This window comes from Cavia porcellus, unplaced genomic scaffold, assembly GCF_034190915.1.
Source record: "Cavia porcellus strain 051 isolate PalLab524CR breed Dunkin Hartley unplaced genomic scaffold, mCavPor4.1 scaffold_6, whole genome shotgun sequence".
Lineage (NCBI taxonomy): Eukaryota > Metazoa > Chordata > Mammalia > Rodentia > Caviidae > Cavia > Cavia porcellus.
This window is the reverse complement of record NW_026947489.1, coordinates 22,474,347-22,492,557: the sequence shown is the minus strand read 5'-3', so window position 1 is coordinate 22,492,557 and position 18,211 is coordinate 22,474,347. Positions and strand designations below refer to the sequence as shown.

General features: G+C 42.3%; 1 protein-coding gene and 1 pseudogene across 4 annotated transcripts in view; one reads left to right on the top strand and one right to left on the bottom strand.

The window, feature by feature from the left end:
* The first annotated feature begins 727 nt into the window (after positions 1-727).
* Positions 728-18,211, top strand: part of Crtc3 (CREB regulated transcription coactivator 3) — a 108,674-nt gene continuing 91,190 nt past the window's right edge. For 2 of the 4 annotated variants that reach the window (XM_063250070.1, XM_063250069.1), the window contains exons 1-2: positions 728-1,052; positions 9,164-9,262. In XM_063250070.1, coding sequence (XP_063106140.1) covers positions 921-1,052; positions 9,164-9,262 — 231 coding nt within the window. In that variant the 5' untranslated portion in view covers positions 728-920. The remainder of the gene's footprint in view (positions 1,053-9,163; positions 9,263-18,211) is intronic. The other 2 variants (XM_005006266.4, XM_003475753.5) reach the window with 2 other exon arrangements.
* LOC111758449 (sodium/potassium-transporting ATPase subunit beta-3-like) lies at positions 15,921-17,239 on the bottom strand (annotated as a pseudogene).

The window sequence follows — 18,211 nt, the reverse complement described above, 5'->3', positions numbered from 1 at the left end:
GTGGCTGGGCCTTGAGTTATGTCTGATTTTATGTTTATAAATACAAAAATACACAGCAAAACGCCTTTTAAAAATGTGTTTATTTGCAGTGCCGGGGATTAAATCCAAGGCTTTGTGCCTTAGGTAAGGAGCCCACCTTCACCTCCATCCCCAGTCCTTGCGAGGTGTTTACATACTGGTTTAATCTCCACAATGAGGTGCCAGTATTAGGAATGGTGTTTTTTTGGGTACACTTGTGCATGTCATTAGTGTTTCCTGATTTACAAAACCAGGACAGAGCCAACCACTCTCTTGTGTGCACATCAGCACTGACGCTGACGGGCTGGTCTGAAAAGGGGGGATCGGTGGCCGAGGCTCCGGGTTCCCTGGACAGGACTGTGAAGAGGCTGCACCAGGCTGGAGGTGTCTCTGACCAGATGGTGCACTGGCCGCGAAGGTCCCAGGCCGCTCTGGGACCCCACGTGGGGCCAGGTGAGGTGGCCTGGCTTCACCTCAGGAAACCGCGTCAGGGTGGGAGAGAATACGGGCGAAGGACAGAAAGGAGTCCCGAAGACCTAAGGCCCTCAAGTTAGGCGCTCAGTGTAGGAGCACTGGCCTCGGTCCCGGCGTCTGCGGCGACTCGCGGGGATTGGCAGTTCCCTGCAGCCGCGCGCTGCAGGTTCCCTCAGGGCTAGGGGCGGGGCCTCGCTCGGGGGCGGGGTTATCCTGACCAGGGCGGGCCTGGGCGGGGCCTGCGGCGGGCGGGGCGGTCTTCGGCCAACTCCGGGCCGCTTGCTGGCTCTAGGGTAGTGGCGGGTCCTCAGCGGGGTCGCGCTGGACGACAGGCCCGGGGGGGCGGCCAGGGCGGCCTGCACACCGACAGCGGCCGAGACGCAGGCTCCCGTCTGTCTCTCCCGCGCCTGCGAGCGCCGCGCCGCGCCATGGCCGCGTCGCCGGGTTCGGGCAGCGCCAACCCGCGGAAGTTCAGCGAGAAGATTGCGCTGCACACGCAGCGGCAGGCCGAGGAGACGCGGGCCTTCGAGCAGCTCATGACCGACCTCACCCTGTCGCGGGTGAGGGCCGGCGGGCGCGCGCCGGTGGGCGGGAGGTCGCGGGAGGTGGCGGGCCGGCGCGGGCGGCCCAGGCTTAGGTGAGAACCCTGCGCGGAGCCGGAGAAGCCGGCGGAGTCCGGAGGCCGCACGCGCGCTTCTCTCCCGCCCGCCCCCGCTGTCGGCGGCAGGCCGCGGCCCAGCGCAGTGCTAGATGCGGGGTCCGGCGCCTCAGGGGGCCCCGGGGTGGCGGGAAGCCTCACCCCCCACCTCGCCGAGCTACCGCGGCAGGTCCACGTTGTTTTGTTCAGCACCAGGTACTTAGTGACAAGTGACAAGGTGCGCAGCGTGGCCGACCGCCGACCCCGAGAGAGGACTCCAGAGGCGTGAGCCCAGCCGCATCTGGCCAGGGCAGGGGACCCTGGGCATGGGGTGACGCAGATGCTCGCGGGAGACCTGTGGGCGACTTGCGAGTTCTTGGTCCACGCTCCCAGAGCCGCTGGCGTGTTGTTTTTGGCCATGAGGGCGTTTTTAATCTGTTGCCAGAATTTTTTAATTGGAAGATTTTTCCTGTAACTTTTAAATGTTCTTATTTGTATTAAACACTGGGAGATCTAGTAACTCACCGTGAGTTCTTACGTGGTACCTGGGGCTAGAACCCCCACCACCCCGTCTCACAGTCCCCTATGGGGAGGCCATTTATCACATTTATTGTGATGTTTTCTTTTAATGGAGTTCAGGGAAAAGTGGAAGGGCTAATGGGTTGAGAAAAAATATAGGTGGGTCGAAAAGAGATATGGTAAATGCTGTGGAAAAATGAAATCTACAGAAAGCTGAAGATTGCAAGAGGATTTTTTTTTTCTTCTGCCCCATCGGTTTTGCTCATTGCCAGTCTGGCGTCCATGGGCATTTACGGTTGAGACCCTGGTTAGATTTTGATAGAGTTTGACCAGCTCAGAGCACGTGGACAAGAGTGGGTTACAGCTGAGGAGAAATGTTGAGGCCAGTGTTATGTGTTGTTTAGATGCACTGTTTATATACAAATGCCTTTTTACTAATGTAAAAACTAGTATGTATCTGTGTACCTCGAGCTGGCCCAGTCTTTTATCCAATTAATGAATCTGCTTTAAAAACATCCCTCACAGATGAGGTCACGACTAATGTACAATATACGATTCTTTATTATTATTATTATTTGTTTTAGAGGAAGGAGGTATCACTTTGTAGTATAGGTTGGGTCCGAATTTACAATCCTCCTGCCTCAACCTCCTGAGTACAGCAGCTGTTGCCATATCCAGCCAGACTCTTTGAAAGGCAAAGTTTTACAGATCTTTAGCACTAAATTAGTTTGATTATATTACTTAAGTATATTCAAATGAACTTGTATATAGAGTGTTTTACACATGCCTGTAATCTGAGCACTTGGGAGGCTAAGGCAGAAGGACTGCCCTGAGTTCAGTTCTCACCATGGATTACAGTGAGCCCCAGGCTCAAAGACAAAAAAAGTGCTTATAGTAATGATATAACCATAAGTCAAAATACACATGTATATAAAATGTACTCAAAGTTACAAATGCAGTAAATTCAAATTAATAATATGACAAACGGATCTTTGTTTGTATATATTTATTTTGCCTTTGAACCCAGAGCCTTCACACCGAGCTATAGTCCATATTATTTATTATTGAGACAGATTGTGTTAAATTGCTAAATGGACAAGGTAGGGATGAAACTTGTGATCTTCCTACCTCAACCTTGTAGACTGCTGAGATTACAGACGTGTGCTACCATGCCTGGCTGATACATGCTTTTCTTGTAAACTATCAATGTGAATATGTTGAATTTAGCAAGCCTAATCAACTGTGACTCATATAATTCAGTGATTACTCTGATTTCTACAAAATTATGATGTCACTTTGCTGGTTGCCTGAGATAGGGGATTGTTTACATGTTAATTTTGTTTGTGCTTTCTCTTTGGCCATTTGCAAGTGTTGTTAAATACTACTTGGCTCCTTTGTGCTCAAAAGCGTGAATATGATAATACTGAATTTGCCTGTTAATATTTTAAAAGTTTAAGGTTATTTTCATAAAGAAATCACAAAATTGAAACATTTCTTATACAGAGCTTTTAGGTCCCTAGATGTGTGAGTTGTTTGTTTGTTTTGTGCCAGGGATCGAACTCATGACCTCGGCTTGGCAGGCAGGCAGTTATGCAGCTGAACTAAATCCTTAGCCAATGTGTATGAATTTTCAAGGATCTAAAAATCCCAGCTGATCTGGACAGGGTAGTGCCTGTAATCCTTGTAGTGCCAGCATTGAGGAGGCTGAGGCAGGAAGACGGTGAGTTTGAGGCCAGCCTGCCCTATAGTGAGGTCCTTTTTCAAAAAACAAGAACAGAATAAGTAAACAAACAAAAATGAAAAGATCCCAACTGGATAAGACTCTATGTAGCTCATACTTGGTAATTGGGTGGCCAGTACATAGACTCAGACTGACCTTGCTGACTCATGGACAATGCAGACATCACTCTTGGATCTAGATCCCTTTTCTTCTCTGAGCCTCTGTCCTTCTATGCATTGTCACAGCCAAACCTTTAGACTTGGATTCAATTCCTGTTTGTCCTGTAGGTGGGATGGACCACATTGTGGAGAATTTTTCACCTTGGCTGTAGAGGTTCAGGAAGCAGTGGGGTATTTCTTGGGAAGGGTGTGCTGGGGGGGGGGGCGGTTACTTAGTGACACTATGTAGTGAGGAGAGGGTAGATGTGGGGGCAGGTGAACCTAGGAAGAGTCTGTTAGGTTGAATACTAAGTGTCACCTATGTATCAAACGAGATGTATGTGTATTTAAGGGGCAAAGACATGGTGCTTCCCTGTAAAGGTGTTAGTAGCTTACTTATCAAATGTGAAGTCACCTGTGCCCAGGGTTCTGATGGATACCTGAGATATAGTAGTGAGCAAGCAAAACAGTCTCCTGCTGGGTTTTAGGGTCCAATGTGGAAGTCAAATGAGAAAGAACACCTTTAGATGGATGTTACCAGGGAATGCAGCTGGAGCTCTGGCTTCTTCTGAAGTGAGCTTGTTCAGCAGCACTGCACCATCTCTGCTTGGCAGCCAAGGGCTGGACCTGCAGAGCAGCTGTCCAGTGAGAGGGGTGCATGTGTGGCCTTCAGTGTGCCAGTCCCCTTACCTCCCACCTGGCAGCCTTGGAGTCAGCATTGCTGCTTTGAAGTAAACTGAAGAAGCCTAAAGCCTAAGGAGCCCCCAGTTTCAAGGACAGGTAGAGGAGGAAGAAACCAGAGGGTAGTATGGGGAGGGGGGGTCATGTGGGGCCACTTGGCTGCTGAGCCTGGTGTTGCCATCTTGGTCTGACTTGGTGAGGAGTGTCCTTTGAGTCCCTGGTGACTTCGGTGAGGTTGCTGCATTCATAGGATACTGGTGGGGCACAGCTTGTTGGGCCAAGGAGTGGACAGGAGAAGATGGCAACAGGCACGGGACTTGTGTTGAGAAGAACAAACCCAGCGCACCTGCTGATTTGGCTGGACAGTGTGGGAAAGCTTCAACACAAGCAGCAAAGATCTTGTGGAATAGTGGGGACCCTGGAGAGGAAGAGCAAGAAAAGTGTAGAGAATGGGTTGGGGCTGAATATAGAATGCTGCCTCTTTGCTGGTACTGTGTCTTATCTCATGTAGTCCTCAAGATAACCTTGTGTATTGTATATTTCTAGAATTTCTTTCCCTTTTTTTTTTTTTTTCTTTTTGAGACAATGTTTTTCACTACATAGTTCAGTCTGACTTAGAATTTGCTATGTAGCCCAGGCTGGTCTAGAACTTGAGGAATTCTCCTACCTCATCCTCCTAAGTGATGAGATTACAGGTGTGCACCATCACACTCAACTTTAGAATTACCCTAATTTTGAGGCTACATAGGTAAGTGGCAGAAATAAGGGTCTGATCTGGCTGTCACCCCTAATGCTACATATGTATATATTTTTACTCCCCCAGGACCTCCAGCAGTATTTGTTGAAAAGACTCATTGAACTGCTATGGAACTCTTGTAAAAAAGTCAGCTGGATGTATATTTCTAGATCTGTTTTTGAATTCCTTTTTTCTGTTCCACTGATATATAGATTTCTCTCTCCTCTCTCTCTCTCTCTCTCTCTCTCTCTCTCTCTCTCTCTTTCTCTCTCTCTCTCTCTCTCTCTTTTTGGTACTGGGGATTGAACTCAGGACTGCACACTTGACAGGCAGGTGCTTATGCTGCTGAGCTAAATCCCCAGCCCTAGATTTCTCTTTTTAAGAGTAGCACACTGTCTGGATTACTGTGGTTTATAGTAAGTCTTGAAGTTAATTAATTACAGCCAGGCGTGGTGGCACATGTCTATAATCCCAGCACTTAGGAGGTTAAAGCAGGAGGATTGATTGTTTAAGGCCAGCCTGAATTGAGTTGAACTGAATTACATTGTGAGACCCTGTCTTAAGAAACAAACAAACAAACAAAAAACCCACTAGGTGTGGTGGCACACTTCTGTAATCCCTCCTACTTGGGAGCCTGAGACAGGAGTATCATAAATCTTAGGCCACAAGCTTAGAGTACAAGTTTTAGGCCTGGACAATTTACTAACTCTCAAAATCACAATTTAAAAATAATTGCCTTAAGTTACCCAGGTGACCTTTAACTTACGATCGTCCTGTATATAACTTCTGAGTAGCTAGGGTTACATGGGTTATCCTACTGTGCTCAGGCAGTCTCCTTTTTTTTTTTTTGTACTGGGAGTCAAACATAGCCTGGCACTTGCCGGGCAAGTACTTGTGCAGCTGAGCTAAATCCCCAGACCTGGTCTCCTAATTTTTAAAATTGAAAAAAACCCCAAAACTTTTTGGTGATACTGGGCCTTCACACTAAACTACAGCCCCATGCCTTTTTTTTTTTTTTTTTTTGAGATAGATTCTTGCTAAGTTATTAAGTTGCCCAGGTTGTGCTTGAATTTCTGCCTCAGCCTCCCAGAGTACTGGATTACAGACGTGTACTGCTATGCTTTGTTTGAAATTGTAGTTTTAAACATCTAATGGGCCAGTGCCTTGTGAATCAGAATACTTTGCAGGCTGCCAGGGTAATCATTTTGAGGTCCTCATTTTTATCACTTGTAAACGTGAAGTGTTGAGGGCAGTCTGTAATTTCATCTGAATTCATTTGATTCCATATTTCAAAAGAGGAAAATATCATTGCCCCCAGAAATGATGATAACTTGAGAAGCTGCCTAGGGCTTTCCATTCTGCACGTCTCAGTCCTGCCTTTTGTCTGAATCCTTCCCTCACATCTGTGTAGGAAGGCGCTGGAATAACTTGGCTATATACCCGAGAGCCAGACTTTCTCATTCCAAATCATTGGGTGAACTGGCTCCCTTCCTCCCTCCCTTCCTTTCTTTTTTTCTCCTTTCCTTTCCTTTCCTTTCCTTTCCTTTAACTTTCCCTTTCCATCCCCCCTCTCCTTCCCTCCCCTCCCCCTCCCTTCCTCCTCTCTCCTTCCTTCCTCCTTCTCTTCTTTCTCTCTAGTGCGGCAGGCTCTGAAGTTCCTGGATGTGGGCCCTTGGGCTATAGAACAGTTCCAGGCATAGGGGAAGGCAAGTCCCCAGATAAGAGTTAGAATCCAGCTTGGGGGAGTGGGCTTGTCACAGTTCTCTGGAGGCGGGAGTGTGGCATGTGTTCCTTTTAGTTCACCAGTGCCAGACTTAGTACCTAACACAGTTCAGTTTTGTGTAAGGGAATAAGCGTATTGATTGATCTTTTGAAGCAGGAATCAGAGGGTTTAGTATTTTCTTGTGTGGTACTGGACCTTGAACCCAGGGCCTTTGCAATGAACTATATCCTCAGCCCTTTAAATTTTTTTTTATACTGAGACAGGGTCTTGCTAAGTCACTAAGTTGTCCAGAGTAGGCATGAACCTGTGATCTTCTTGCCTCAGCCAACAGAATGTTGAGATTACAGGAATGTGTCATGACACCTAGCTAGAATCAAAAACTTCAGACACAGTGGTTGAGAATTGTGTCTAGAGAATTTCAAGGATAGAGTCAATTGCTCTCGATATGTAGGTTTAGAATGTTAAGATTGGAAGTAGAGTTAACTTACAATTCAGCTCATAGATGGAAAAGCTCACTATGTTCTCATATTTAATTCTGAGATCTAGGTTTTGATTAGTGTACTTGTCTCCCTGTCCAGTATGTTTGAGAAGGCAGATACCATGGGTACAAGGAAGTTAAAGACACCAGAGAGCTTTGTATGGCTTTAAATCTTCCAAACAGATCCAAGTTCTTGTCTTTTGGAGATGTTTATTGAATATATAAAATGAAACCATATCTGGGAATTTTTTTTTTTTTTTAAACCGGTACCAGGGATTGAACTAATGACCACGTGCTTGCAAGGCAGGCGCTTATGTCTCTGAGCTAAACTCCCAGCCCCTAATATCTGGGATTTCTTTCAGTGAGGCTTTTTGGTAACAGAGTAGTGGGTAAAGATGAAACAAGATTGGACCTGAGTTGGTGATTAATGAATCTGGAAGCTGGACAGCTGGGGTTTAATTGTAGACATCTCTATTTTTTATATATTTGAAATTTTCATCATAAATATTACAAAGCATTTCATTTCATAGGCTCAGCAGCATATTGGTTTGCCAGTCTTTTTGTGCATTTGGCAAGGTCAGGGTTGAAGTGGGCAAAACACTGTGGACAACACTGGGTCCATCCTGGGACTCAGATTGGGTGGTTTTTGTTCTTAGACAAAGATGGAGGAGTGAGAGTGGGTCTTGGAGGGCCCTTCTAGACCCTCTTCCCTGTAGGAACTCTTGAGTGCCAATGGCTTACATAACTGCAGAGCTAATTCATTTTAGAAACAGAACTCATAAAGACCATGCCAGGCCACTTTGGGGTTTATAAGGACTATTATCAGATTATTGCCTTTTGAAAAATGAGGCAAGGAAGAATTTACAGAAGAAAGGCTTATTAAATCAGTGGGATGCCATTTTATACCTGTGAACTCAGTCTCCTTCAAAAACCCCATATCCAGAGATTTAGTAATCTTGCTTTGGAATGTGCTCTGAGTAATTCTGAAAATGAAATGTTAATGTAGCCATTAAAAGCAATTATGCAATGACATTGAGAAGGCTTACAATGTAAACAGGCAAGACCCTACCTATGTTATGATTTCAAGTATGCTGTTATTATACATAATCATATATAGACAGTGGGGAGAAGCACAGAGAAGTAAAACTGTTAATGTACTAGAGTTGTAAAAATTAACTTAGTTTCTTTTTTTTTTTTTTTTTTGTCTTTTTATTTGAGATAGGGTCCCACTATGCAGTTCAGGCTGGCCTTAAGCTCACTTTGTAGGCCAGGCTGGACTCAAACTTGAACAGTCCTCCTGCCTCAGCCTCCCAATTGCTGGGATTACAGACATGCACCACCACGTCCAGCTAGCTTAGTTTTTCTTTAGGAAACCTTTTAATTTTATTTTTATGTATTTTTTTTGGCAGTACTGATAATTGAACCTAGGGCATAACTAACACATGCCTGACAAGTACTATACCACTGAGCTGCATTCGTAGATTAAGAGATTTTTTCTATGGTTAAAGATTTTGCCTGAGCTGGGCATGCTGGCACACAGCTGTAATCCCAGCACTCTGGAAGGCTGAGACAGGAGGATTTTGAGTTTAAGAGCAGCTTGGACAATTCAGTGAGAATTTATCACACACACACACACACACACAAAACGATATGGCTGAATGCCTACACGTACACATGCAAAACCCTCACAAGAGTACTTCACTGTCACTGGGCATGGTGGTACATACCTGTAATCCCAGTACTCTGGAGGCTGAGGAAAGGGCATCACTGCAAGTTCATGCCCAGCCTGGACTACATAGTGAATTCAAGGCCATCCTGAATTACACAGCAAGACCCTGTTTAAAAAACAAAAACAAACAAACAAAAAAACACACTGGAAATCTGAAGGTTATGATCGTTTAAAGAAGAGAAACCAAGATTTGTATCCTTGAAACATTCCACTAATAACACCACACTTTGGCGCGTCTTTCAGACTGCTGCTGTTGTCTCTCAACATTCTTGAAATTGCTTTGTTTCCAGGTTCAGTTTCAGAAGCTTCAGCAACTACGCCTCACACAGTACCACGGAGGCTCCTTACCAAACGTGAGCCAGCTGCGGAGCAGCACCTCAGAGTTTCAGGTACCAACGCATTGTGCTTTCTTGACACTGAGTGGAGTGTAAAGAGATAGGTAGAGATTAGCCCTAAAAAGATTAGATCTTGAAGAATAATCTGGGCCTAGATACATTTCAGCCTTCTGGGAAGTCTGTCAGTGTTTACTTTCTGCATTGTTCTGCCCCTTCACAAATGGTCAGAGGCAGCAGCATTACTTGGAATATAATGTGAAGAGTGCCTCCTTGTCATGTGTAAGGCCCAGGCTCAATTCCTAGCACTGGAAAACAAACTAAAACGAAAACAATATACTGTATATAATGTAAGTCAAGTATGTAATGTATAATTTTCTAGTACCACACTAAAGAATAATAAACTGGAGGAATTAATTTTAATGTCATTTAAGTAATTCAAATAATTATTTAACCCAGTATATCTAAAATATCATTTCAACATGTAACTGACATAAAAGACATGAAATATTTCATATGTTTTGGTACTAAATCTTTAAAAGTTTTGTTTAATTTATGTTTTAAGCCACATCAAGAAGGACTGGCCGCATTTCTGTAGCTTCATGTGACTAATGGCTACCTCATGGGTAGTGCAGGCCTAGGGTGTAGATAAATGGTCTATAGTGCATTCAGATTAGGGCAGTGTCCAGTGCTTTAATCATTTACTTCAAGAGCCTTATTCAAAACAATGTAGAATTGGTGTTTCAGACAATGGTATCTGCTACTTTTGTGTTAAGATCTAAATTAAGCCTAGGCTTGGTATCCTGGTCCCTAAAAAATTAGGAGGTGGTCATTCTAATTACATTATTTAAGATTTAGTGTTAGAGTTGAGATACAAACTTTAAGATGAAGCATAACTTGATTCCTCTGAATGACTCTCCCCTTCTAAAATCATGATCATCTTTCTTTGTTTTAGAAATTGAGTTATGATGATATGTAGAATACTTTGGAACAGTTTAGATTTTGTATTTTTAAATCAGGATGCTTACCCTATTAAATCTATGCTTGGTATTTTTGAACATCTCTGAAATCTCAGAGCTTTCTGGTTTGAGATTTTTTGCATAAGGAATACCTGATTTATACTTTTTATTTATTTATTTTTTGGTACTGAGGATTGAACTCAAGACCTCACATTTGCCAGGTGGGCACTGTGCTGCTGAGCTGTATGCCCAGCCCTTTTGTTTTGTTTTAAGATAGGATCTTGTTGTGTAGTTCAAGCTGGCCTTGAACTTATTATGTAGCCCAGGCTGGCCTGTGTGTGTGTGTGTGTGTGTGTGTGTGTGTGTGTGTTTTCTTTGGTACTGGGGTCTTTTTTTTTTTTAATTTTGAAACAATCACAAACTTACAGAAAAGCTAGACATTATAGGTGTAAACAACACTTTTACTTTGAGAGAAAATTACCTGATGCCCTGTTTTGTATGTATTTTCTGCAAGTAAGGACAGTCTTATCTAACTAAAATACCGCTATCAACATCACCAAATTAACAGTGATACACTGTTATCATCCTCAGATCTTATTGTCCTGCTGAAGTTCTCCATAGCAAAAAGACCCAGTTCAGAACCACACATATTTAATTATAGTCGGTAGTCTCATTTAGTCTGAAGCAGTTTTCGGGTCCATTATTATTATTGTTTATTATTTTGGTCTTTTTTGAGGCAAGGCTTCACTATATGGTTCAGGCTGGCCTTGAACTCACCTTGTAGCTTAGGCTGTCCTTGAACTCATAGCAATCCTCTCCTGCCTCTATCTCCTGAGTGCTGGGATTACAACCATTCCGTCCGGCTGCGGGTCCTTTATTTTTGACATTATTATTTTTGACTTTTGTGGCTTTGCCACTTTCAGAGGTTACAGGCCAGTTATTTTGTAGAAGTTGAATTATGATTTATCTGTAGCTTTGTTGATGGATTTACCTCATGCCTTTTGGGCAGGAATAACAGAGTAATGCTGTTGATGTGTCACATTAGGCCTGGGGTTTGGATTTGTCATATTAATGAGTTTTTGTCAAATGATGTGGCTCTCGCAGGCTTCTCTACTCTAAAGTTACCTCTGCCACACACATACACTTTTGAACCCAGGATTGAACTCAGGACCTTTTCCCTGAGCTATAAACCAGGCCTTTTTATTTTTTATTTTGAGATAAAGTATCACTTAGCTGCTAAGCGTGGCATCAATCTTGTTATTTTCCTGCCTCAACCTCCTGAATAGCTGGTATTCCAGGTGTGTGTCACCAGTTGTTTTTATCCCAATGCTCACAGAATCCCTTACTAGTCCAGAGGGAACCCTCTTCCAGACAGAAGCATTCTTGATAAACTGATGAAAAAAGAGAATCCCAGAAATACGTTTTTTAAGTGAATTTCTTTTCTTTTCTTTTCTTTTCTTTCTTCTTGCAGTACCAGGGATTGAACCCAGGACCTTTCAACTAAACAATATCCCCAGTCCTTTTTTATGTTGAGACAGGGTCTCACTAAATCACTAAGTTGCCTAGACTAGGCTTGAACTTGTGATCCTCCTGCCTCAGCCTCCTAGAGTGCTGGGATTGCAGTTGTATGTCATTATGCCTGGCTCTGAAGTTTTTTTCCAGTGTGGGAGATTGAACCCAGGATCTTGGGCATGCTGGCAAATGCTCTGCCACTGAGCTACTTCTCCAGCCCTGAATTTATCTTTTTAAGATATACAACTCTATGCCATGTAATCACCACCACAATACAGATACAGAATAATTCCTTCACCGCAGAGTTTCCTTTGAGTTCTGGGTAATCGATTTCTACTCTTCCTGTAACTTCTGGAGACCTCTCGTGTGTAGTTTTGCCTTTCCTTGAGGATCCTGTGGATGGGATCGGAAGTGTATGGTCTTTGAGTGCTTCTCTCAATTAACTTCCTGTGTTTGAGATTCATCTGCATTGGTGCATGTACATTATTTGTTCTTGTGGTTGCTGTCAAAGTACCACAGATTTGGTAGTTTAAAACCAGAGAAATTTATCTTCTTAGGTCTGAGTCTAGAAGTATGTACGCATCATCAGGGGTGGGCTCTCTCTGAGGGATCCAGAGAAGGTCCATCTTTGCCTCTTCCTAGTTTGCGTTGGTTGCTTCAGGCTGTAGTTTATAGCTCTGTCAACCCTGTTTCTGCCTCCCTTGTCACATGATCTTCTCTTTCAGGTTTTTGAGAGCCTTTATATATAAACCTTCCTTTCTTTTGTCATATAGGGGCACAGTCATTGGATTTAGGGTTCACCCTAATTCAGTATGACCTCATGTTAACTTGGTTATACTTAAAAAATTCTACTTCTGCATGAAGTTAACGTATATTCTCCAGTTTGGGGGTTGGAGGTTAAACTTATCTTTTTGGAGGACAATAATTTAACCCACTGTATCGCATTTAATAATTGTTCATTCCTTTTTGTTGCTAAGTAGTATTCTACTATGTGTATATAATTTGTTTACATGTTCATTAGTTGATAGGGATTTGAATTGTTTTCCAGATTTTAGCAATTATTAATATGCACACTCATATGCAATTTTTATATAAATGCTTTGTAATGGAATTGCTAGATCATAGATAAGTAAAGGTAAACAATATTTTGAGGTACTGAGAATGGAATTCAGGACCTCAGACATGCTAGGCAAGCCTTTTCACTAAGCCACACCCCAGCTCTCTTAACTTTTTTTTTTTTTGAGACAAGGTTTCACTATGTAGTCCAGGTGCTCCTCAAACTCTCGATGGTCTTCCTGCCTCAGCCTCCTGAGTGCTGGGTTACAGGTGTGCCCCACCACACCCTGCTTCCCTTAACTTTTTATTTCACATCTTTTCTTACTAGCATGTATTAGTTACATAGAGCAATGGGTTTCATTCTGGCAGATTTGGCCACATATGTAATGTACTTTAATCATTTTCACTCCTCTTCTGTTCCGTTGCCTACCTTGTACCTTAGTTTCACATTTGGGGATGGTTTTCAATGCATGTGATATATAAGGTATGTTTAAATTTTACAAAATTTTTAAACTACATTAAAAGACACATTGCTATGAATTCTCTCTTTGAAGACACCTTTTTTTTTTTTTTGAGACAAGTTCTCACTGTGTAGTTCATGGTAGTCTTGAACTAACTATGTAAACCGGGATGACTTGAACTCATGGTGATCCTTTTGACTCAGCCTCTTGAGTAGTGGGATTACAGGTGTGTGTCACCATGTCTGGCCAGTCTTTGAGCATACTTACGCCATTATTCTTGCCACTTTCTGAAGCAGTTGTGGAAGTCCTCTTTAGCAAGTGCCTTTTCCCATCTGCCTCAGTATGCTGAATCAATTAAAAATATTTATGGCAATTTCTGTCAAATAAAAATATCGTGTCCTCATTGCCCTACACATGTATGCTGGGGGTCTTGTCCTCTTTTTGCTTTGTTTTGTTTTGGGCTGATCATGAGATCTGGTACCATTCAACTTCTGACTTCCTTAGACTCAAAATGACCATTAAAGGTAAATGCTTTGAATGGATTCAAGGCATTGAAGCAGTCACACAACAGTGCAACTAAAGACACTCAAGAAGGAGGACTTCCAGAGCTGCTTCAGAAAGTGGGAATAATGATGGGATATGTATGTTTGATGCAAGGAGAAGTACTTTTAAATAAATGGCAATATGTCTTTTATTGTAATAATTTTTTTTTTTATCGGTACCAGGGATCGAACTCACGACTGCCTACTTGCAAGGCAGGGGCCTATGCTATTGAGCTAAATCCCCAGCTCCTATTGTAATAAATTTTAAAAATTTTAAACAGTGGTGATTACACTTTGTATTTTGATCATGTCTCCTCCCATTCTATATCCTATACCCCTATCTTCTGTCTTTTCTTTCTTTCCTTTTGTTTAATGATAGTCTTTCTTCTACTTTGTGTTGTTGTTGTTGTTGTTACTGTTTTTGAGACAGAGTCTCACTATTTAGATCAGGCTGACCTTGAACCTGCAGTTCTGCTTCAGCCTTCCAAGAGCTGGGATTATAGGAATGTAATCCTACCACCACATCTGTCTTCTACTTTCTTCTCCTCTTTTTTAGATTCCACATGTAGCCAGAATGTGTAATATTTGAGTCTCTGAGTCTGGCTTATTTCATTCAACATGATGATCTGTCTAAAAAACAGTCCCTTCGGGCTGGGGATTTAGCTCAGTGGCATAAGCGCCTGCCTTGCAAGCAGGCAGTCGTGAGTTCGATCCCTGGTACCAATAAAAAGACAAAAAAGAAAAAAAAACCAGACCCTTCTTTATATTTCTACAAATGACAAAATTTTATTCTTTATACATATACTCCATTGTGTAGACATTCTTCACTTTTTCTTTATCTATTCATTTATCCTCCCCCCCCCCCGCTTTTTTTTTTTTTTTTTTTGGGTACTGGGGATCGAACTCACGACCTTGCGCTTGCCAGGCAGGTGCTTACACTGCTGAGCTAAATCCTCAGCCCCATCTATTCATTTATTAATGGATGCCTAGGCTGATTTAATATCTTGTCTATGATGAATACAACTGCAATAAATGTGAGTATGTCGGTGTCCCAATAATATGCTGGTTTTAATTTCTTTGAGTATACACTAAAGAGTAGCATAATTTGATCACATGATAAATCAGTTTTTTAGTTTTTGGAGGAATTTGCTTGCTGATTTCCATAGTGCTGTGCTAGTTTGCATTCTGGTTGGCTGTGTAGATTGATTTATATTGTATTGTATTGTTTTCTTGATGATAACCTTTCTGACTAGAGTGAGTTAGACTCTCTGATATGGTTTTTATTTACATTTCCCTAATGGCTAAAGATGTTGAACATTTTTCATATAATTATTGGCCATTTTTAGTTCCTTTTTCTTTTTTAACACTTTCAGATCCACTTTTATTTTTTTTTCTTCCTTACATAGAGAACGTCTTCACACACATTTCTTGCAGCCATAAAGTTACTTAACGTTGGCCAGATACCATTTTATCCATAAAGCTTCATTGACATCAAAATATGAGTTAACCGGTATTAAATCCATAAAACATTTACATTGCAGAGCATGTTATGCTTTGGAGACTTGGCAAAGAAACCACATTAAAAGAGGAAAGAGGAGCTGAGGATTTAGCTCAGGTGCGAGGTTGTGGGTTTGATCCTTGGTACCAAAACAAAACAACAAAAAATAAAAAAGGAAAGAAAGTGGGCATAGTTGCCCATGCCTGTAATCTTAGCGTGCAGGAGGCTGAGGTAGGAGGATCACTGTAAGTTTGAGGTCAATCTGGGCTATATAGTGAGTTCAAGGCCAGCCTGAACTACATTGTAAGACCCTGTCTCAGAAAATCAGCCCAACCCCAAAACAAAACAAAGCAAAAAGAGGACAAGACCCCCAGCATACATATGTAGACCCAAGTGTTTACTGGTTCCTATCTAGTGACTGTGCCCTGGTTCAAAGGTCAGCAGAGGTGACAGGCTGTTACTTCAGGAAACCCTGAACACTGTGACCTGGAAGCACATTATGATGCTAGCCTACTATCAGGTAGAATACCACCTTTCCAATAGAGGAAATTGTAATTGTAGAAGACAAAAAAAAAAAAAAAACACAAAAAACTACATTTCTTCCGGGAGATGTTACACTCATACTATACTCTGGCTAGGATTGTGAATACAACTCATCCCCAAAACGTGTCATGAGCATCCTCGATTTTAGGTTCCTTGATCCTTCAATTTTGCACTCAGCTGATACTTTTTTTTTTTTTTGTCTTTTTCATTTTTATCGGTACCAGGGATCGAACTCACTACCGCCTGCTTGCAAGGCAGGTGCTTATGCCGCTGAGCTAAATCCCCAGCCCCCTCAGCTGATACTTTTTTCCTGGGACTTTGAGATCCAAAGGAGACCTGGACTGCAACTAGTGACTGCTGATACCCATATGAGCTTTTCTCCATAATATGGAAAATAAGCCTGTGATTCCATAATTAGGATGAATTGATATAGCTGTTGTATTTCCATCCTTTGAAACATGTTCTGTCTTTGGTGATCCTTCAGGCTTTAATCCAGTTATTCTATTCATTTTCACAAGACTACAGAGTTGTTCTTGGGAATGGCCAAAGTCAGGATCATTTGTACTGCTGCATGCTTGAAGTAAGAAAACAGGAAGCAGACAGGAGACATTCATTAGATCCTTTTGGTGTACTGCATCAGTACAGTTGGTTAGCTGCTTCTGTTCTTCTGAAGAGCATAACTTTAGAAACTTCTTAAGGTCTTGATTGTATCTTTTATAAAGGAATTTGGATCAGACACACTAATGCAGTCATTAGTGCAACATCAGTGCAGTCATTAGTTTTGGAAAAAGCGTTAAGTCCTGGACTGGGACTGTGGTCATGATATTTTGGAATCTCACCATTCAGATTCTGTGTTTTTTTTTTTTTTTTTTCTTTTCTTTTTTTTTGGTTTTTTTGAGACAGGGTCTTGCTAATGCAGTTCAGGCTGTCTTTGAGCTCACTTCGTAGCCCAGGATGGTGTCACACTCGCAACAATCCTCCTGCCTCAGCCTCCTGAGTGCTGGGATTACAAGCGTGCGCCACGATGCCCGGCTATCATTCAGATTCTGAAGCAGAGTTCACATTATGAATGAGAAGAGTGCAGCCAGGAGCCCATAAGGACTAGGTGGAAGAGCAGGATCCGACCTTCTGCTGCAGGACTGCTTTCTGGACAGTCCAAGAAGTGCTGTTTCACTCCTGCTGGGTGATGGTGGTTCAGTACCTGTCCTGCTTTGTACTGCCACATCCAATCCTGTGTACGTTTATAACCTTTTCCCCTACAGTTACATACTCATGATGGGATGGAGTCTGATCTTCAGAGCAGAGCATTTACTGGGACATAGCCTGGATTAGGAGCAGGTGATGGAGAAAATGACACTTCACAGGACCCAATACTTGACCATGCACCCCAGCAACTCTCAGGTTGTACAGGAAGAGCTTCCATTCACCAGGCACTGGTTGAAAGACTCATCACTTCTTGTCATGGTTGGCAATATGGGTGACAAGTTTTCGTTGAGGAGTATTCCTTCTTCAGTGCAGCCTCAACCACAGAGGTAGCATGCCTGGGGACACCTACGTAATGCATCTTGTTATCTCCAAAGTGGCTGTGTATACTATCAGACATAATAAAATCAAACAAAATCAAATAGAATAAAATCAATTGAAAGAAAACAAGTAAAGCAATACAGGGCTTTGAAATAAGACAACAGGAAATCACTAATAGCTACCATAAAACATTTTGTTATTTTTGAAATAGCTGTCAATGCCATCAAATATAATAAAATAAAAACAAAACAAAATAAAACCAAACTAAACAGAACAGCGTAGTTTCTTCTTTTGATAAGTGTCTGTTCAATTCATTTGCCCATTTATTGATAGGGCCCCTTAACTTTAACTTCACAATAAATTTCCACACTGGTTTCCTAAGTGGTTATATTGTTGTTCATTCTCATTAGCAGGATATGAGTGCTCCAGTGACCCTCTATCTTTTCTAGTACTTGATATTTCAGGATTTTAAAAAGAAATTGTGACAAAAACCATATACACTTTGTACCCTGCCAACTTACCTTTTTATGGTAGATTGAACCCAGCCTTTGCGCTGTATCCTCAGCCCTTTTTAAAAATTTTGACATAGGATCTAAGTCACTAAGTTGCCCAAGTTAGCTTGAACTTGGACTCCTCCTCCCTCAGTCTCCTAGAGTGCTGGGATTACAGACCATGTGCACCATACGTGGCAAGTTGCCATCTTATTTATTTTAAAATGTACAGCCCGATGATGTTAAGAGCTTTTGTATTGTATAACCAGTTTCCACAACTACTTTACCTTACAAAACTGAAACTGTGCTTTTAAGCAATTCCTTGTTTTTCCCTTTTCCAACCTCTGTCAACTACCACTCTACTTTATGTCACTGAATTTGACTACTCTGGCTGCCTCAAATAAGTGGAATCATATCCTG